At 40.6% G+C, this 22,218-nt stretch overlaps 1 protein-coding gene across 20 annotated transcripts in view; it reads right to left on the bottom strand.

The window, feature by feature from the left end:
- The window catches only part of PTPRK (protein tyrosine phosphatase receptor type K), a 325,128-nt gene that overhangs the window by 30,973 nt on the left and 271,937 nt on the right, over positions 1 to 22,218 (bottom strand). For 11 of the 20 annotated variants that reach the window (XM_083434762.1, XM_083434765.1, XM_083434757.1 and 8 more), the window contains exons 14-15: positions 15,456 to 15,594; positions 2,155 to 2,315 (exon numbers count right to left, since the gene is read on the bottom strand). In XM_083434762.1, the coding sequence (XP_083290888.1) occupies positions 2,155 to 2,315; positions 15,456 to 15,594 (300 nt within the window). Of the gene's footprint in view, positions 1 to 2,154; positions 2,316 to 10,129; positions 10,160 to 14,171; positions 14,214 to 15,455; positions 15,595 to 22,218 lie in introns of all 20 variants that reach the window. The other 9 variants (XM_083434768.1, XM_083434774.1, XM_083434776.1 and 6 more) reach the window with 2 other exon arrangements.

Below are 22,218 nucleotides of genomic sequence, written 5' to 3'. Positions count from 1 at the left end.
CATTACCTTCAATTGGTGTATTTTTTTGTTTTATCAATAAAGAAACATAGATAATTTTATAAAGTCACATAGCAGTGTCTATTAGTGAAACAGAGAACACACAGTCTGCTTTGTTGAAAGCAATGTTTGCATTTTACACAATGCCATAAACGCACAAAATTATCCACTACGACCCAATTAGGCTATCTTCTAAGCATTTGCTGCTTGACAGCCACAGAGTAAACTCTCAGGTAGTTTTGCCAGTGCAGCTGCCAACAGCTAATTGAACAGTTAGGAAGCAATTGCTGCTATTAGAAACTCAGTTCTAGCCTAAATGCACCCTGTGTTTTTCACAGGGCGTAGCTGAAATGCCCTTGATTGAAACATTCATCAGCAAATTCTCTGATGAAAGAAAAGTGAAACATCACAAGTACTTAAATCAGCAAGTGGACACCTTACTTTCACACTACACACTTAGTAAATTATGGCATATTAAGCCTAATTTACATACTGTTCCTTTTAGGGATTTTGGAGCCTTTCTCCCAAGGCAGGCATGGAAAAGAACTCCATGGGCTCATAAACACTCACTTTAAAGGAAAAGTGTGCTTTTTAACACTTCCAAATTATTTCTAAGCAAGAGAAGAATTTCCGATTTCACTGGCTGATAATTAGCTTTCTTTGGGAACAGCCAAGGACTGTGGAGGCTTTGGCATCCCAAACCAACTGCTTAAGCCCTACAAATGTCTTAAAATTGGCCTTCCATTGCATTAAAAGGTAAAGGGATCCCTGACCATTAGGTCCAGTCGTGGCCGACTCTGGGGTTGCGGCGCTCTATAGGCCGAGGGAGCCGGCGTACAGCTTCTGGGTTATGTGGCCAGCATGACTAAGCCGCTTCTGGCGAACCAGAGCAGCGCACGGAAATGCCGTTTACCTTCCCGCCGGAGCGGTACCTATTTATCTACTTGCACTTGACATGCCTTCGAACTGCTAGGTTGGCAGGAGCAGGGACCCAGCAATGGGAGCTCACCCCATTTTAGAGAGAGGAGTGGAAGCCAAATTCAACGGTGAGGGAGAAGGCCACCCACTTGTGGAAGACCTGTGGAGAAGGAGGTCTTCTCCCTCATGCTTGGATTGGGCTCCTGCAGGGTCTCTCTCCCACTCTTGCAGGAACTAATGGAACAAATTGTTCCAGTAGGGAAGGAAAAAAGATATTTCAAGGTACAAACCTGAGACTGAGGAGAAGAGGTAATCTACCATGTGCACTTACCACCCCTCTCAAATTGAATCCACCATAGTGTCTTTAACCCACCCTTCAAGTGGAAAATTTGACATATGGACTATCACTAAAACAGGGCACAGCAAGGCACTGAGAGAGTTAATTGATTTATCTTGGCTAAGGAAAGAAGGGACAACATATGCTCTTTTCTTAAGAATGCTACCATCGTGCTTGCTATTACATGAGCACCTAGAAAATGGTAGAAATAACTAGGCTGGGCAAAAAGGCACCTAGTCTCATAATCCATGTTTTTTGTCCCAAACAGCTTGCAGCAATCGCTGAGCCAGATAGTACACTAGTTAGGAAAGGGACCAGCTAAGTCAACAATGTACTTTGTACTTTCTGAAAATCGTTCAGAAACTGGAGCACTCACTTCCGGGTTTCAATTTCAACTTCTGGGAGTCGATTTGTTTGGAAGTCAAAGCATTTGAGATCCAAGCTACGGCTGTACTGCTACTGGGAGTGGCTGGAGGAGGGGGGCCATCACCCAAAATTGGGGTTGGGTGTGACTGTTGCATACAGTGGCACCTCAGGTTAAGTACTTAATTCGTTCCGGAGGTCCGTACTTAACCTGAAACTGTTCTTAACCTGAAGCACCACTTTATCTAATGGGGCCTCCTGCTGCTGTTGCGCCGGCGGAGCCCAATTTCTGTTCTTATCCTGAAGCAAAGTTCTTAACCTGAAGCACTATTTCTGGGTTAGCGGAGTGTGTAACTTGAAGCGTATGTAACCTGAAGCATATGTAACCCGAGGTACCACTGTAGTTCAAGTGTCTCACTAAATTAATTTATTTAGTGTAAATGTAACAGCACCTCTACAGAGCACCTATACACAGAAACAAAGCAAGTTGCCAGCTTCAGTTACAACGACCATTTAAGCTCTGCCACTACTGTACTTACATCTGGGACTGAAGTTATGGGAATCCATAAAGGTGACCGAGAGAGGGTCCTCTGCATGAAGCGTGCTTTGATCAGCGTAACTCCTATCCATTGCGTTCACCATATGGGTCATTTCTTGCCTGGCGTTTCCCATTGCATCTTTGCGTTTCTTAGCAAGTTTGCTGCCCAGCCAAAAGCCAAAAGAAAAAAGCAAAAAAATGAAAGTCATCATAATTTTTCCATCTGGTGATCAATAACATGTAACAGTACCAAAGTGAAAGAATCTCTCAAACTTAAGAGCAGCTTTAGAAGCTCTGGTACCCACAACCACGAAAATGTTCAAGTGCCTTGCAGTTTCAGATGATGAGTTGCCGTTGTAATGTCTGGAAAGGAACTTGCACAGGAAGGGTATTCAGCTTGGGCACTTTTCATCTTTAGCAACCTGCAGCCTGATCCTAACCACATCAACTCAGAAATAAGTTGGAAATATTTCAGTTGGGACTTGCTTTCAAGCGGGTAGAATTGAGAGTTCAGCTTTAGTTTCACAAGGAGCCTGTCAAGAACAGTGCAAGCATTGGAAACATTAAGCACTTGTGCTTCCAACTTGCTACTGCCAATGATGAAGCTACTGTTAGGAGTTTACAGGACAAATTTACACACTGCAGTGATCCAAACTTGTATCCATGCCACTATTTTTATTTCTTGTTGTGAGATAATATTTATCGTGTAGAAATGTTTTTGTTTACAAATTCATATTCTTCTCTCCCTTTAAGTGCTGTTTTCCCATGCAATTATGCCAAAATACTCAAATTGGAAACAAAATTCCATTTTAATTTAACCTTTATACAAATAAACAGCATAATTATATCAAACGATATATGTTTTGATTTGTAGTCAGAGAATTCATTTTTCTGGTTTTTCTACCACATCTATCATTCAATTGCTTAGATTGGCAAAGGTATGCAAACAGCACAACAAAAGGAAGATAGTTCTGTTCATGTTAGGATTACATCTCACAGATCACCTTTGAATTAATTAATTAATCAATCAATCAATCAATCAATCTGTACACTGCGCTTCATCCATAGACCCCAGGACAGTTCACAACATACCAATACAAAGATAACAAAATAAAATGAGAACCGCCCCCCCCCAAACCCAATAACCTCCCCTCCCGACCAAACATATTTTAAATTAGCCAAAGGCCTGGCTGAGGAGGTAGGGTTTTGCCTGGTGCCTAAAGGTATATAATGAAGGCGCCAGCTGTTCTCCTGCACCAGAAGTGAGGAACTGGATCCAGCCCTTGATCCAGAAGTAGGCTTCCCATCTATCCATCACCTGATGTCTTATGACATCAAGCCATTTAAATTTCAAGCCCAGTGGTGCCTCGCAAGACGAAAAGAATCCGTTCTGTGAGTCTCTTCGTCTAGCGGTTTTTTCGTCTTGCGAAGCAAGCCCATTAGCGGAGTAGCGCTATTAGCGGTTTAGCGGCTATTAGCGGCTTAAGGGATTAGCAGATTAGCTGCTAAAAGGCTATTAGCAGCTTAGTGCCTTAGAAAAAGGGGGTGGGGAGTGGAAAAAACCCCCCAGGAATCGCAAGACATTTTCGTCTTGCGAAGCAAGCCCATAGAGAAATTCGTCCTGCGAAGCACCTCCAAAACGGAAACCCTTTCGTCTAGCGGGTTTTCTGTCTTGCGAGGCATTCGTCTTGCGGGGCACCACCGTACAGGCTTGCATTTAAGCCACATCTGAAATAATTATTTCTGTTACCATCTGTTACCCCATAGGGGCGGGGTGCACCACAGGGCCTCCAGAGTCTGCCTGCCTTCTCCCACTCACCCGCCCTACAGCTGGGGGGGGGGGAGGCAGAAGGCAGACCGTTTGGGCAGCACGGAGCCTGCGTGTGCCCAAGCCACCACATCTCTCCCAGGAGAGATGTGTGGCTCGGGCACACTGCAGGCCCTGCGTTAAGTGCCGCCCAGCATTTTGTCACCCTCCTCAGTGGTGACACGTGGGGAAAACCACGCCCGCCGCATCCTCCTGCCTCCGCCCCTGCAGAACAATGGGAAAAGATGCAATATTTTTTTAAATGCCAAATTTTGGTCACAAAGAAAGTATGAGAGCACCCACTGTATTCCTATTTTTTCTTTTGCAGCTGCAGCTGCAGCTTGAATCATCCCTTCCCTGACATCATATAACTTCACTCACAGGACAGGTGAGCGTGGTTTGCCCCAAACCCTATGGTGGGCTAAGTTTTGAGACCCGGTAGAACAAATTAGGTTCCCTACCATCACCATGAGTGTGGCAAATGGGGGAACAATATTTTGACTTCTGTGCTTATACTTTTAAAAACAGAATTCTGTGCTGTTCACACAGTCTCACAGAATCTCACAATGTTAACTGAATCTCACAGGATCCAAACTGTGCATGCAAAGGAATTCCTATATGGCTGATATCCTTCCCATTTGTACACACCTGTGTACATTCACTATCATATGCAGAGGGAGAAGCTAGATGTTTACTGGGCGGGGCTGAATCCTTAAGGTACAAGCAACTGCATTAGATTATCCTAATTAGTACACAAATATTTGTAAAACACTGGTGGTTTTTCACAGATAAAGCACCACAAAACGCCACCTGTGTTAATTAAGCACACAGAGCACTCAATTTGCAGTTAAACACAAATTGCATCAAATACTCCTGCTTTCAGGACAATTGTTTATTTTGAACTGTGAAATCCCAAATAAAGTGTCATCAGGATAGTTTATCATATAGACTGCATATTAATAACATGTTGATATACTATGTATTAAGTACGTGTGTATGAAACATATATTAAAATGTTCTTAATGGGTGACACAGTTGTAATTTAAGGAACAGCTGAGAAAGGTATTTCTGGAATATTAATGGATAAATAACAGACATCTTTAAAATGTGCATACATGTTTTTGCTTAGAAGTCATGCTCCTTAAGAAAAAACCTGCCTTGTAAGGGATGTCTAGATTTGGTGAAGAAGAAAATGTCCTCCGGACATACTCAAAGACACTCTTCTCATACTATTGAGAAAATGCCGTTACAGCTAACAAGATCCATTCAGATTCTTGGCGCTGACAAGTCTCTGCTCAAATTCAGTAACACAGCCCTCGTGTGCTTGGTCACATGTAGACCTAGACTGCTTCCACGCTAGAGGTGTTGTTGTTTTTTAGTGCTGCTAAGCCTTTGCTACTTTGCCACAATAAGCCTGAAGCAGAAACATCTACTAAGATTCCACACAAGCATTGAGTGTAGCACAATATTATCACTACTGACCACACATACAACATACTTTCTTGGCCTGACTATTCTTTCTCCTGGGCATTCTTGCTTCACTTTCTGAGAAACATTGAAAGAGTTGGGTGTCAGTTGCTGTGGCTGCATTTTCCAAGGCCAGCGCCTTATAAATAGTGATAATTCGTAATAAAGACATAACTTGACTGGGAAATAATTTGGAGGTACTTTTCCACCCAGTGAATTTTTCTGGAATGCCCTATGTGGTAAGATTATTGACGCTAATTGGCTGTGTACCTGGTTGGGAAACTGCTCTGAGTCTTCTGGGGGGGAAAGTAGTTGGATGAATATATAAACAAGAAAGCAAAAATTGTTAAATAAATATGCAAGTCGAGAACTGCTCTGGGTCAACCCAACACAGCTGTTCCTTGGCTACATTTACACTACATCCACTCAGTAAACAAGACAGCTGCACTACCAACCTGCAGCAGCAGGATGGGGGTCTGTTTGCCTCACTTCTATGCCATGAAGAAGCATGGTAAGGGGTTGCGCCAGCTGTGTGATGCTGGCTGGACCAATCTGGTGGGGCGGCAAGCTTGTCTTTAAAGGCAGCATTGTGATTTGTTTTTGAGGGAGTTGAACAAGGCCTGCAAAACTTTCTACTTGGCAAGTGGCATGAGGGGTGCCATGCACAAGTAAGCTTCCTCTTGTGGTAAATGGAGGAGCACCCTGGTGCATTTTCATGGTGAGGGGCTGCTAACAAATATCCTGCTACTGCTCCCTGGTTTAAGGCGCTTTGGCAAGAGGGTTGCCCTTGAGTTATGACACTATCCAAGACTGTTCAGCAGGGGTGGGAAGTAAATGGCAGGTGTTTCCTTGGCATATTGTTTAAGAACAACAAACAAACAAAAGCACGCATCATTTAGTTAACTTGGAGCTCCTCACTGCCTATCTCAAATTGGGCAGAGTGCCTTCCTAGTTTTTACCTTTAACAATTGGAAGCCTGCACTATTCGAGTATAGTTAAGAGTGGTGAAAAATTAAATGCTCAGGGCAAACCTCTACAAGTTTAATAAATAGTCACCCATAGTTAAATCTTTTTAAAGTATTGTGTCTTCGTCCCAGAGTGGGGGAACAAAGACATGAGATGGTGGTGGTGGGTGTTCCTTCAATTGTGAAGCAATTGTCAATATTCAGCTATCATCTCATTATATACCGTATTTTTTGCTCTATAAGACTCACTTTTTCCGTCCTAAAAAGTAAGGGGAAATGTGTGTGCGTCTTATGGAGCGAATGCAGGCTGCGCAGCTATCCCAGAAGCCAGAACAGCAACAGGGATTGCTGCTTTCACTGCACAGGGATCCCTCTTGCTGTTCTGGCTTCTGAGATTCAGAATATTTTTTTTCTTGTTTTCCTCCTCCAAAAACTAGGTGTGTCTTGTGGTCTGGTGTGTCTTATAGAGCGAAAAATACGGTATTTACAGCAGACGTGGCATAAATTCAGTTTTGTGATTGTGTTTCATACATGGATTTGCAGGTCCTCCACGAGTCTCTGTTCACAGAGTTCTCAGCATACACTCCCCCCTCAAAATTACCAGTGACTATATTTAGAATTGTAGCTGTCAAGAACTTTTACATGTGTAAAAATGGGATAGCAAGAACTAAAAATATAGGAGAGTTATTGCTGATCTTTAATCCCATCATACTATCCAAGGCTTTTATAGTTCAGGTGGCTTTTTCTCACCTATATACTAAAGCTCTCAGTCTTCCAGCCTTAATGCCACATTTAGGAAGGAGGGAAGGAAAGGGGGGGGGGATAACCAGTCCCATCTCTTCATTTCACAAAACCCATTTTTGAAGCACCACTTCTTATAAGACTTCATAAAAACCCTTCAGGATAGTCTTTCAGATAGTGAAGACTGCAGCTAGGTTTCTGGTTAAGACAAGCTAAAAAGTCAACAGTACTTAAAGCCTTGCAAGTAGCTAAGTAGGTAACCGTGAAAAAGTTAATTTCCATGAAAAGGCTGTGGTGCTGTGATCTATAGATACCAAACTTAGAGGACATCTTAAGTACTTCTATGCACTGAGCTCCGAAGCGTGTCAGCAGCAAGCAAACAGGTAGTGCAACAGTTGCTTGTCGAGACCCCGGAGCCACCCCCTCGTTGGAAATAACTCACACAAGGACATGAATATTAGGTTTATGTTACTGGGCAAAATTGAGGAAGCGAGCAAAGAGGAAGTCCTCTTGCTCGCTCCTCCATTTAAAAGGCCCCGGCCACTCCCCCCCCCAGACAGCGGGTTGGCTGGCCGAGCTCTGACGTGGCCGGGATCCCCCAGGCAACGGGGGACAAGGTCCCCCACCTCCAGTGCGGAGTGGGTGGCCACACGGTCCACCGCAACTCCTCCGCACTGGGAAGTAGAGCAGATGAAATACACCATTAAATGATTTTTGTTGGGTGCATGCATTAAAAGCACTACCACTCTTTTCTCTTAGTAACTCTCTTTCCTATGCCAGTCCCACAACTTGTGTTTGGGCTATCCGTAGTCTTAACTGGTATCAAAATCCCCAGCAGTGTTATGTGCTTGTGATCATTGCTCCGAATCAGTGCAAATGATTTGTACAAAAATTTAATTTGTGGGCACATCTGTATTGGAAGTTAGATTAGCTTCAACCAGAGCCAGGGCCTTTTCAACTCTGGCTCTGGTCTGGTGGAATGCTCTGCCTCATGAGACCAGGGCCCTTCAGGATCTGATTTCTTTCCGCAGGACCTGTAAGACAGAGTTGTTCCGCCTGGCCTTTGGCTTGGAGCCAATTTGATCCCCCCCTTCTTTTTTTTCTTTTCCTTCTCCTCCTGCGATGAGGCTACATTTAATATTTTAATGTTTCAATATTTTAATGTTGTATTTTAATTTTGTTTTTAAGTTGTAATCATTCAACTTGTTTTTATTATTGCTTGTAAGCCACTCTGAGCCTGGACTTGGCTGGGGAGGACGAGGTATAAATAAAAATTATTATTATTATTATTATTATTATTATTATTATTATTATTGCTAGCAGCCATCAGCTCCTTATAGCTTTGGTACTCTAGCTCAGGCCATGCAATCTCTTGTTTTGGAAACAATCAGCAATTTGTATTGGGGGCTGCCGAGAGTAGATAGACATTGTTAACCACCACAGCGTTCACCTCCATCAGCCTATGCAGTTGGCTAAGTAAGAAGGGAGGGAGTAGAGATACTCTATTATTTTGTGAAAATTGCATAGCGTAATTACTTCTGGTTGTCGTGTTATTTAACAAGGGAATTGCAATTTGTCATAGTAAACTCAAGGATAACAAAGTCAGGCTACAGCAGCTTAGGTAGCTTTTGTTTAAAATCAAGTGGGTTTTTTGGTTTTTTAAAATTGATATTTCAAAACCCTCTCCATTTAATACATGATTCAGATTTACTGAAGGGCAGGCCTGTACATATATTATATGGCAGCTTGTTTTGAATTAGTAGCTTTTTTCAACCCTGCATTAGGCTGCTTCAAACTTTGTCTATGCTTCTACAAACCATTCTGACTGTTGCTACCATTTAACGCATCCCATGTGCAACATACAAGATAGGCATAGATCTTGTTGACAGGTCTGTTCCCCGAGAGTAAGACAGATCAACCACTTAAACGCTTCAAAGAAAGCGTAACACTGCAAGCTCAGAGGAAATATCACTTTCAAACAGCTGCTGGATCACTTCTCCCCCACTGTGAGGAGAAGAGCAGGGTAGGAGAAGGAGCCCAGAAGCCTTCTTGAACTTTCTCAATGATAATTAGGTGGTTTTGGTGGAAGAGTCAAAATGAACAGAAGCCTTGAAGGGCTCATGTCTTTTTGTTACTTGACAAGAGGCCAGCTGCTGTCCCACCCATCCGCCATTGTGCCCTCATCTGGCTGGGTGATGGTGGACAATGTGCATCACTTTTACTTCATGTGGGGCTCCTGACAAGTGTATGCATTGCTCACATGTAGGTCAGCATCACGTACACTGGGGAACCCTTTTAGTTCCACCCCCATTACTGCATCAGCTTCCTTCAACCATTGCACATTTTACACATTTTTATTTTGTAAAAGAACACCAACACATGAACGCCACCTTTGTGTGTAAGGGATCTGCACAAATGGATCTGGTTGGGTTTCTCAAGAGCCCTTTGTGTTTGTGGTCATTTACAGACACAACACATGGTGTCAGAAGTGGAGTTTGAAGCAGACTCACACTCTAGCACCACCCTAAAGTTTAGCCTAGCTACTTTTTTCTTTCTTTCTGGGTGGTGGGTGCTGTGAGAAACAGTGTACATTCCCTGTCATTTCTTCCCCTGAAGTGGGAAGACTTCACTCTGCCTCAGATTAGAGCTGAGTCCAGTTCACTGCTTGATGAAGAAAACTACCTATCACATTACATGAACCTAGAAAGAAGCCCAAACTTGATTTTAGAATGAAAATTAAATTGTAGTGAAACCAAAAGAAACAAATAGATATATAGAAATAATGTTTCTACATTCATTTAGAATACAATATCCCTCTAAAAATAAAAGCGAAAAGCCTTAGAAAATGTTTAGCTCCTAAAAAAAAGAAAATCAAAATTATATGGAAAAATGTAGCAAAGTATTAATACTTTTTGTCCCTTTTTGTTTTGTTTTTTTTGAAAAGGGATACTGCATCTTCAAACACGTAAAGAAGTAAGTCACCCATTTCTACTTACAGGTAGTAGGAGTAAGAATAGTAGCTCCTCCTGGCAAGCAAATCACAGACAGTGGAAAAAGAGAAGCAATGGTGAATGAAAAGCGTGACTCGGTCACATTCAATAAAGCAGAGAAATGTGCGTTTTTTATTAAAAAAAATCATGTTTTATTGGTTAGCATTACAAACTTGCTCATGCACTGATTAGCCTTACGGTGCCATGCAATTAAAAAAAATACGTTAGCATATAAAAATGATTTCGGTATTAGAAAGAGATTGCTGGAGAAAAATGACATGCTGACACTTCATTTATTGCAGGGGAAAAAAGGAAATTAAATGGGTTATGTATTTTCATGCAGTTCAGCATAAATGTGATGACTGATAACTACCTAAATGTCATGACATACAGGTGTGTACAGGTCATGTGCTCTCAATTGTTCCCTTTCCTTTTTGTCTAACTTTCAGTTACAAACTGGCAGAGCTGTGTTAACAAACAACTAAGATGGCTGCTTACAAGTATACAGGTGTAAGCGGTTTTTTGGGGGGAACATCCTATATAGATAATAGGTCTATTCTGTCATTTTTGCAGTAGATGTGCATGTATACTAAGGAACACACACACACACACACACACACACACACACACAGCTTCTGCTGCTTCTAACCCTTAAAAATGAAAATGTTGATACACACATGCTTAGCTTAAAAAAAGAAGTACACAAATGGAAAGAAATGAGGTACATTTGGAAATATTTCAACAATGGTTAAAAAAAAGTTAATTGCTATTTAAGAGATGCAGTATCCCTTTTCTTATGCAGTTTGATTACTTTGTAAAACTCTATAACAGCTAATAGAGTTTCATCTACTTCAGCTTCAAATCAGTTTGTACAAAATGATCAGGCAAAGCATAAGACACTTCTGATTCATGAAATCATACAAAACTGCTTACCACTCAGATTTCCCCCCAATAAATCAAATTTGGAAATCTGTTTCAATGCATAAGAGTAATTAAACCAATGTGAAATTAGCAGGTATGTTTTCTGATCTTCCTAAAAGTGTTAATAACGTCCAAGTATCAAAAGGGATACCACATGATGGAATCACTAATATGTATGTACAGAATGGTTATATTTATAGCACCTAGTAGTATACAAGCGCTTAAGATTAAAACTTAAAGCATATTCAGTCTAATGCTATTGTGTTTGCAGTGTGGTGGTGTATACTAGGAAAAAAATCATTTAGTAAAAAAAGAAGGCAGGAGGATAGATTACTTTAGAAACCTTGTTAACATAAAGGGCTTCAGGGAATTCCAGTTTTGTCAATGGGAATGACAATAGTTTCACATAATTAAGGGGACTGATGGGCTAAAACTACCACAAGATGAGAAAGGGTGCATATGTTGGTAACTCAAATGGACTGGGCTCAATATTACTATTCTAGAAAAGCTTACAAATCTTGATTGAATAAGTCATAAAGGCTTATTCACAGTGGGCAGTTAGGTTTCCACACAATTCAGACAAATGGTATACCACACTTATAGCAGAGGCTTTTGTCAGATGTGAGGAACCCTGTGGCCATCAGCCCCAGCCAGCATGGTCAGTGGTCAAGTATAATGGGAGTTATTGAGCCACATCTGGAATACCATGGGTTCCCCCCTCTGCTTTCGGTGGGGCATGGGTCTGGGCTGGTTATAAGCCTCTGAGTCAAGATACCTATTATGTTTAGCACATGAGATCAACCTAGCTCTGCCTGCTGAGAATTTTGCTCTCAAACATGCAGAAAAATTTGGAACTTGCTTTTTCTGCGCTTATTCTATCTCCTTTGCAACTCAGTTTACCCCTTGAGTTGGGAAGGAGGAAGATTAGTGGGAAATTACCAACAATCAAGGCAAAAAGCTCAGACGAACAGTAGACTAGGCTGTGAATCCTCTTTACTGTGAGTCTGAATATACTTTCTGCAGCTCTCTCTCTCTCTCTCTCTCTGTGTGTGTGTGTGTGTGTGTGTATGTATTGATGGGGAAGTTCCCAACATCCAGAGCCAAGGGGATTTCATTTGGCAAGCATAATGTACGAGCCTAACTTTAAGATGTGCTAGACCATTTTAATGTCCAAACACCATGCCAAAAAATAGCCATGTGAATGTCCCTTTAAGCCAGCTCTAATATATTTCAATATAGTTGCATTAGGCTCTTCGGAATGTACTGCATTAACAAAGATTAAGGAAATGCCCTCAATGACGCTTGCCCAAAGCTCACATGTAATATTGCCCACTTCTATTGCGGGAAACAAGAAGAAAGGGAACGAATGACATTAAGTATTAGAGGAGACACCTGATTAAGTTGTCATATTGAAAAATGTCCAATAAATGAAGTCTCAATGACTGAGTTAATTTCTTGCCTATGTTGAATATGGAATAGGATAGGATGTTAGCATGTTATGTACCAGCTGCAGCTGTAATACCAGGTATCACTTACATCATGTACCAGTTTCAGGTTTGGGTGGCCTTTTTATTTTATTTTTTGAAATGGGTTTAAATTGATGATGCTAACTTACCAACAAATGAAAGAATCTTAGTTTAAAACCTATAGAATACAGCTGTATATTCAATATCAGATATATTTAAATTCACTTCCGTGAACCCATAGATGCAGGATATGTATGAAACACTCTCTTCAATGACCAGGGATCAATTGCAGGCAAACAGGAAGACTACCCAATTAAATCAGTGTCCCGGGAGGATTTATAGCCATGACATTTCTATCTAAATTAACAGAGTTTATCAGAAAGTCCCTACATTGCAAGGTGTCCCCAACTTGTTCATGTTGCAGCATGAACAAGTTGGGTAAACACTTAGGCATTGTGGCACATATGTATGAAAATGTCATAAAAATCAGGTTCAATAGATCTAAATTCACTTCTGTGAACTTGAGCAGGTGATGAAACTACAGTTTTGATAGTGTTGTCAACAGTTATCCTCAGATGTGGAAATACGTGTTTGCACGTGTGTGTATGAGGACACCCACCCTGGAAAAAATGGGATTTGAAATTACAGTTGCTGACAGACTGTGATTTCAACACATGGCATTCCATAACAGTTTTGAGGTTTCTTCCCACTTGAAACACAAAACAAATGCATTGAAATGGATAGCTACTGAAATTCAACCAGAGAATTCTGGCATGAGACCTGTAGAACAGGCTGGGCAAACAGAAGTGCCCCGAAGAACTCTGCAATCAACCCCCAAGCCAGTCTTTGGGAAGTTCCTATGCCATGCCTACTAGGGAAAGCTGTGAGCCTGATTCCTTTTAATGCCCTGTGTAACACATCCCTCCATCTTATGTGCCAGCAACTGGGCCCATGCATATAGGCCTATTTTTAAAACTATAAGATCTAAAAATGTATTTTGTTTAAAGAAACTTGAGATTATAACATAAATCCATGGGTCACTTACACTGCAATACTGTGCATGTCTACTTGGAAACAAGTCACACTGCCGTCCAAATGTGCATAGGATCACAGTTTTTTAAAATGTAAATCTGGGTCCATGTGCCCCATGTTTTGCTCTCTCCTAATGTTTATGTCATATAAATAACAACCCTTTCAGTGTGCACTTCCAGAGTATGGGGAAGCATGGGAAGGGCGAGAGAGGTCCAATATGAAGATGCTGAAATTGCTGTGGGTGTAGGAATAGCCTATTAGATATTACTATGCATACAAATGATAATGAGATACCTGCCCCTAATATGATGAGGTAGTAGGTAAGCATCAAATCCTGAAGGGAAGTTGTATGCTAAATTACATTCTAAGGACATTCCCTACTGAAATATCTTTGCAACCCTAACAATAACTTATTTTTAGATTCAGCAGAGATTGGGACTTTAAAAATCAGCACCTTAGTTTGCATGGATGCCTAATAACGTCGGGCTTTTTGCCACTTTAATATGAATTGCCCTACAGTATTATGTTTATTCTTAAGCACAGAGGTACACAACAGGGGAAAAAAAAGTGAAAGCACTGTTGGGAAAATCACATATGTATCTAACTAACACAGAACACTATAAGCATACCTAAGGTTTCTAATGCAGACGTTTCTTCTCCATGTTATATATCTCCAGGGGGTAATTGTAAAAAGGCAAAAAATTAAAAAAAAAAATCTAATGGAAACCATTTAGACACATATGACTTTCAGGTACAATTCTATTTTTTTTCTTCTACTTGGTAAAAATGGATAGAAAAATTATTTCATTTCAACATGACAAGAAACAAATTTATCCTTGTTCTAAGTACTTCCAAAAAAATTGTACTTTGCTGAGTTTTTTAATTGTGAAAAAGAGAAAACTCTTCGCAATGCACAAAATTTTTGAACCAAAGCAGCCTATAGTTAGTGCTAAAGCACAGGTTCATTTTCCAGCATCTCTAAGTTAAGGAACTGCAGGTTGGGTGGGAATGAAATCTGTCTGAGACCTTGAAGACCTGTGTCCTCTCAGAGCGATCAGGGCTGGGGCGAGATGGAAAGTGACTCAGTAGAAGCAGTTTCGTATCTCTGAAATGTTGAGGTTTGTGCATCCAAAAGGGATTGAAAGGAAGAAAAAATGCAGGAAAAGAGGGATGAGGTCATTTCTTATTAGCACCTTAACAGTCCATTGATGAGGATGATGCAGGTTTATGCCAGATTAACAAAGTTAATCATATTTCATTTTAAAGTTCGATGTTATTTAAAAAGAAACATATAAGCCATTCCCTGCAAAGTTTTACAATCATTCCTTTTTGCCTGAGTTCTTTATTATTCCAGAAGATGGCGCTATTGATTTTTTTCTCATGCCTTTGGAGATTACTAAGAAAAAAAAGTGTTTTTGTTCAGACTCCTGCCAATACACTTCTGCACTTGAAGGTTTGTGTACTTATAACTCAATGTAAAAAATATGGTGATGTAATGTGATTTTAACTATTGCCTTCTAATATTTTCAAAGGTGGTGATGAAGGTGACATAATTCATAGAATCTTTTCTAAGACAATCTGGCTAGATACAGCAGACTCGTTAGCGCCAATCCAAAGACCAATATTGCCTTAAACCTTATGAAATAGGATAGCAGGTAAATAAGAAACAATTATTTCAATTACATCGATGTTTTGTACATGCCATTGTCTGTATACATTTAATAGCCTTGGACTTTTCAGAAAGTTTGCTTTTCACTTTAAAATACTAGTTCCTTGCTCTGCAATATGTCTTAGTTTCAGAATAAGAATGTAGTCCCTGACAAAGGCTTTCATGAAATGTCCTGTGAAAAAAATTCTTTTAGATTACTTGACAACACAGAATGAAAAGAAAATGGCAAATTTACGATACCTACCTTTTTTTGACAATTAATATGACAAGGAGGAGGAGGAGAATGAAGACCAGAATTCCTGCACTTATCCCTGCTATTTTCACAACACGATCCGTCTGCTTAGCTGGGTCAGGAATTACCTCTGGTTCTTCTGTTGCTGCTGCTGAGAGAAAAAGAAATAAAAGTTATTTGAATTCCTCGGATCAGAGAAGATCATGGCCCCAATCAAAAGGTGTCCCAGAACGTTAACCTGGGCCACACACAAGGATCACTTATAAAAAGCTAACTGATCAGCTGCTTTGAAGAAAGGGAACTGAATCCTGCTATCTTCCACCTGAAAATCTGATGGATAGGCTTCTAGCCTTATTGAAGGGATTCTTAACATTGGGCTCACTAGTTCACTTTTGAGATGTATATTCATTTTCCCCCTATCCTTCCCTTTCGCTTCTCTCTGCTATGTTCCTTTGTCTATCTTGCATGTCTTGTCTTGCACTCTCTCTCCTACGAAAATGTAAACAATAACAACAACAAAAAGAGAATGTGGTGGGTGTCATTCATGCAATCCTCCGGACATTGGGACACAACACTAAGGGCTCGTCCACATTCCCCATGGAAAACCAGCTGTTTACTGCTGAATCAGAAAAAATGTCAGCTGGGTTTTCTGTGAATGGACATTTGTTCCACTTCGGTGGTAAACAGCAGGTTTTCCAGAGGAAAGTGGCAGAGTGAATGGAAAACCGCTCTGACCTGTGTCTAGAAAGTGTGGATTAGCCCATGGTTGCTCTAGCCAATAAATTGGTAAAGAAATATTAGAGGAATGGAATAAAAAGTTGTCTGAATTCAGCCTGTGTGCGCAGAAGCTACGAAAAGGCAAATCCCATGCTAGGAATGTCAGTATGATGGACTGAAAGTTAAAACTTCCAGTATCACAACACCCTTATGCAAACTTGAAATATGATAAACAGTGCTGCTTGCCACACTGAAAAAAATATATTGTAGAGTTTGAAAAATGTTCTGAGAAGGGCAACCAAAATTACTGGGGTCCAGAGTATCATCCCTATGAATAAAGGCTGAGGCTTTTTGGTTTAGTGAGGAGGGGAAGCAGCTGGAGAAAGGACACCATGGGGGTTAATAAAATTACGGATGGTACAGTGTGTGTTTCCCCCTACACTTAAAACTAGAATTTGAGGTTAGCTAATGAAACAAAATTATCAGGGTTGACCTGTGCAAGTGAGTTAGCAGAGTCTGTAGGCCAGGTGCCCCACCTTCACCCTACTGAGCCAGATAAGGTGTTCAGGCAGTCACGTTGCTCATCTCACTTTTATAAAGTTGTGGCCTTGTATCTTCATCTACTAATGCCTCCCGACCAGCCGCCGTTTGCTGCTTCAAATGTCAATTTCCATTTAATCTCTAATGCACCCTGGAATAATGTGAATTTTTAAATACTGCGCTAGTTCTGCATTTTCACTTTATAACTACCCTGCAAGAAACACATTGTCCCGAGGACATTCATGTGACCTTGGTTGTGTCATTAAATCCAAACATAGACATTGTCATTATCCCCGGAGAACATCCTGTATTTTAGAATAGTTAACAGAACTATTTGCATTAAGATGAGGGTAAACAATGGCTCTGTCTGTGGTACAGTTAAGCAGGAACTGTATGCACAATGGAAATTGTCTTAAAGGAAGAGTAAAGTAAAATCCAGGTAGAGCTTTCAGAGCGTCTCTAGAGAATTCTGTATTTAGAACACTTGTTTGACCAGCATCACTGTAGATTTGGTGACTTTTAAAAAATGTCATCATTAGTTTTAATAATTTCAAACTCCACAAGTTCATCAACCAGCATTGTGAATATGCAAATACAAATAGAAATGTAAGGAAAAAACCTCTTATGTTTGTAGATCTGCACTTGCAATTAGGTCCAGAACCAAGAAAGCCCAGCCTTTAACAAAATTATAATAGAATAGTACATATATTAGTTTGTTTTTTTTTCAGGACCTCAGAGAAGTTTACAACACAATGCTAAACATTAATAGCATGAGGAATGTTTCATTGAGCTGTGTTCTCCAATGATCTCCCAGGTAGCATATGCATGAACAGGATACCCTCATACCATTCTCTGAGTGCACTGCATATGTTAGGTTTTATGTGCACTGAATGGAGAATGTGTCTAGACTCTGGCTTTCGGTTAAAGGCATGGAGAATGTGCACAACTTGACAAAGGAATAAATAGTGAATTCGTTAGTTACCCAGACTGTCATACTAGTGCATTTAAATATATATTATACTTTGTAATATTCTCTCCCACCATTCTAAATGCTAAAATGATTTTCTGTGACATGACACCACTGAGATTCAGCGTCTCACAATCCATCCAGTAACAGGCTTTTAAAACCTACTAGTTTGCAGATTCCTGATCTTGCTGACCTAACACAATCAGTGAGGGCATGATGAGTAGTGCCCCAGCATACTAAAGTCTCTTCTAGAAATCATTCTGACATATTTGATTTAACACATTGCTCATCACCTGCAAGGCATCCTTTTTAGAAAAGAGCTTCATATATCACATTTGGAGAAAGGCTTCATAGCAATTACATCATGAATTTGTCCACTGCACCATAAGCATCTGCCCATCGCAATGCCCACAATTCAGTTATTTTATATATCACTAAATAACCCAAGGGACCCTCAGGTTTAGGCTGGTCATCTCTATCATCTATCTATATCATCTATCTATCTATCTATCTATCTATCTATATCTATCTATCATCTATATCTATCTACAGTGAGGGGAAAAGTATTTGATCCCCTGCTAAATTTGCCCATTTGCCCTCTGACGAAGAAATGACTACAGCTACAATAAACCTACCATTAAAATTATGGACTGGTCATTTCTTCATCAGAGGGCAAACAGGCAAATTTAGCAGGGATTCAAATACCCCCCCCCCCTCTCTCTCTCTATCATCGACACAAAACTGCCTCAAACTGACTTACAATGTAAGAGTAGAACTACTAAAACAAAATATAGGAATAAGAGTGCCTCAGTCTTATCTGTATTCAGCTTCACTTTATTGGCTCTCATTACTGAGGCCAGACAGTGAGTTAGCACAGGTATTGTTGAACCTGCAGGTGTAAAAAAAACAGAGCTGCATATCATCAGCATAATGTGACAGCATGCCCCAAAACTCTTGATGATGCCATTCATCAGTTTCATGTAGATATTAGAGCAGTATGGGGGATAAATCTGAACCCTGCAACACCTCACAGTGAAGATTCTCTGGAGCCAAACATCACCCATGAGCACCAAGCAATCCAGGTAGGAATAGAACCACCACAAAGCAGTACTGCCCATCCTACTTGGACAGCTGGTCCAGAAGAATACCACTGTCAATTGTATCAAACCCACCAAGAGATCAAGAAGAATTAAGAGGGACAGTGTCTCCCTGGCATGTGGGCAAAAATGGTGGGCATTCAGTTGTATCCTACTTCTCCTTCCTCTCTGCCCCCAAATTTGCTGCAGAGGGTCCTCCAACTCTCTGGACTAGATTTTGAGGTCTGTTGTAGAAGCAGGGCAGTAGTACTGGATACAGCCTACTGATGAAAGATACATCAATAACAAGACTTCTTAGCAGAAGAAGAAGAGTAGAAGAGTTTGGATTTGCTATCCCGCTTTATCACTACCCTAGGGAGTCTCAAAGCGGCTAACATTCTCCTTTCCCTTCCTCCCCCACAACAAACACTCTGTGAGGTGAGTGGGGCTGAGAGACTTCAAAGAAGTGTGACTGGTCCAAGGTCACCCAGCAGCTGCATGTGGAGGAGCGGGGAAGCGAACCCGGTTCACCAGATTACGGGTCTATCGCTCTTAACTACTACACCACACTGGTTCTTAGTGTTAAGAGCCAGTGTTAGAACTCAGTGTTAGATGGTGGGAAATGTTGGCATGGGACAGGGAACAAAGGGACTAGGAAACTGTAAAAGGCGAATAAGGAAACTTCTAAGCAATAACTATTTGAATAGTAATATAGATTATATTTAAAGCTAGAGTGGTTATACCAATAAAAACTTGTATCAACATGTTTCCTGCTACATTTTTGTTTAGATGCAGTTCTGAGGGACCTTGAGATTCAGATATTAATATGTTTCTAATTTTCCATATTGCCTTTAAAGGGAAAAAGGAGCAAAACAAAGCAAGCTATATTAAATAGAAACTATAATTTTCAGAATGGTTCCAAGTGAACCAGATTACAAAAACAGCTTTTGCACTTTAAATCTAGATTTAAGAATTTTAACCAGTTGTGATCTGATTAAAATGACACAACATGTCCTCATTTATGAGATGACAGTAATTCTATTACATCAAACCTAGGAGGATGTCTCTATGAATAAACATATTTTTTAAATTTGAAAATACAGAATGATCACATCTTCTCTGGTGTTGGAAACATATAAGCTGATCAACAATCAGAGACCCAATTCCTTACTTTCTGGGTGTTTTTGTCTTTTTAAATACACAATACTTAATTTACAGTAACACTAACACACACAAACACAATAATTATGCCTTCTATCAATAGGATTTGCTTCAGATCTGAGTGGCCACTTATAGGCATGATCACATTAGATCTTATTTTGAGAGCTGTGGTTAAAAAAATTGAGAAATTTAAGAATAGAATCCAAGTGATTTTCTGTAACAGCAAAATTCAGTTCCTTAGACTGCAATCCTAAACACACTTATTCTACAGTGAAACACAAATAGATCGGCTTCAAGTTACTTCCATGGTGAGATAAAGATACTACTGGCTCTCTGAGGGGGATAAGCTGAGGGTATGGCTGCCACCAGTACTTAGAAAAATATGTCCACCATTTTTGGAGAAAAGTGTCCCCTGTCCTGTTTGGACTTCAAAAGGGACACATTTTATTTAAGCTCTTCCTCCTCCTCAAACTGTGTGGGCAGAAGGTGGGTCTGTTGGGAGGAGGAGAGCGAAAGCCTGAGCGGGAGTTTCTGTGGGCAGACGGTGGGTTCATGAGGAGAGCCTAGAGTGAGAGCAGGAGTTATCGCAGAACACAGGCAGAGGGTGAGGTGGGGCCGGGAGGAGGAGTTTGAGAAAGTTTTTGCATGGGCAAAGGGTGGGTTGTGGAGAGCGATGTAGCATGGGCCTTCTATGGTGGAGTCTCGGGTTTTCCATGAGGGGGGGTAGCAGGTGGGTTGGAGAGTGAGTGAGGGGGGTTTGCAGGGGGCTGGTCCGGTGCAGAAGAGAGAGAGTTATTGCACAGGCAAAGGGGTGGGTCAGACTCGGAGAGCAAGTGAGGGGGTTTGCACAGCCCTGCTGGAGAGCTGGGGAAAAGAGGTTTTACATGGGCAGAGCAGGTGGATTGGAGACGGAGGTTTGAGCAGACCTGGTCCGCCCAACTGATCGAGAGCAAGGAGGGATTGGAAAAGAGAGTTGTTGAACAGGCAGAGCTGCATATTTTTCTTACAGTTGTAAATCACAGTGCTTTTGTTGTTGTTTTCATTGAATAATGTAAACCCTGTGTGACATTGTAATGGATTGCTTTGAAGTCATTTCTGCACCAGGGAAAGTAATTTTTAGCCCCTCAACTTCCCCCCACCCTACCAACCTGTCCTTTAGTTTGCCCGACCAAAGGTGGCAATTCTAGCTTGAAGATGTGCAACTGATATGTGCATGACAGCCTCTGCAAATCACAAATACTGGGTATGTTTTTACAGTATTTTTCAAGAAGTGTTGCTCCTACATATTACAGTGTTAGCCATGGTGGTATGTGATGAACCAAACCCTTTCTCATAATCTATTGAATGCTCTGGTGTTTCAGATTAATATGTTTATAAACAAGGTGTTTGCTTCCACAAGGAATGATCAGTGGTAGCTCTCCATTTTTTGACACCACTGAAATTGACTGATTTAGTTGTTCAGATCCAAACATATTGCCCAGAGTTGGCTTTCATTCCAAATAAACTCAGGTTTTATATTCAACAGGCATGATTATTCATAATGCTATGGGTTGATAACCGAAAAAGGCAAGCCTTTCATTAAAATGTAGAAACTACATACACAGCTGTACTCAAACAACTGTGAAACATTATGCCTGTCTAAAATACACAGAAATGTTGGCAAGCAATCTTGCAGGGTCTGCTTGAATATTACAATATTAGGCAGACATTAAAGATGGATTACACCATACAGTGCTAAACTCCAATTAGTTTAAAATTTCAAAATGTTATTATCAACCAAGACCAGCTGATTTTAAAGATATGTTTAGGACAAAATAGATTATGTTTCATGGCAGGGCTACAAACAATTGAAACCGATGATACATTAACTGCTGCAAACTAAAAAAATTGAAAACAAAACTTCTGCCCTTTATAACATTCCAGATGTTAGAAACATAACCAATAATTATCAATACATGACAGCTAAAATGCTGAAAGATAAAAAGATATATGAGCTTATTATGCTCATATATATATATATTAATATTACAAATAGTTCAGTTCTTAAATGGGCTGAATATCAGGCCTGAATACGCTTACAAATTTTCCAAGAAGACACTCCTGCTTTTCTTACCAAGAAGGAAGCACAGTCTTTGCTGTGGGGAAAACAGTCTATTTGGAGAGAGTATGTGTCAGAACTTATGCTGATGTGTGTAGATGAACAGACCGTTCTGGGAACAGGCAGCGTATAGAACTAACAGTGTACTGGGACAAAAAGAGTTTAAAAAAATATGCCACCCACAAACATAATATTAATTAGGCAATCTAACATGAG

This window comes from Podarcis tiliguerta (assembly GCF_965153285.1).
Source record: "Podarcis tiliguerta genome assembly, chromosome: 3".
NCBI classification, from domain to species: domain Eukaryota; kingdom Metazoa; phylum Chordata; class Lepidosauria; order Squamata; family Lacertidae; genus Podarcis; species Podarcis tiliguerta.
The sequence above is the reverse complement of the archived record's forward strand: the minus strand, read 5'-3'. Positions and strand labels throughout refer to the sequence as shown.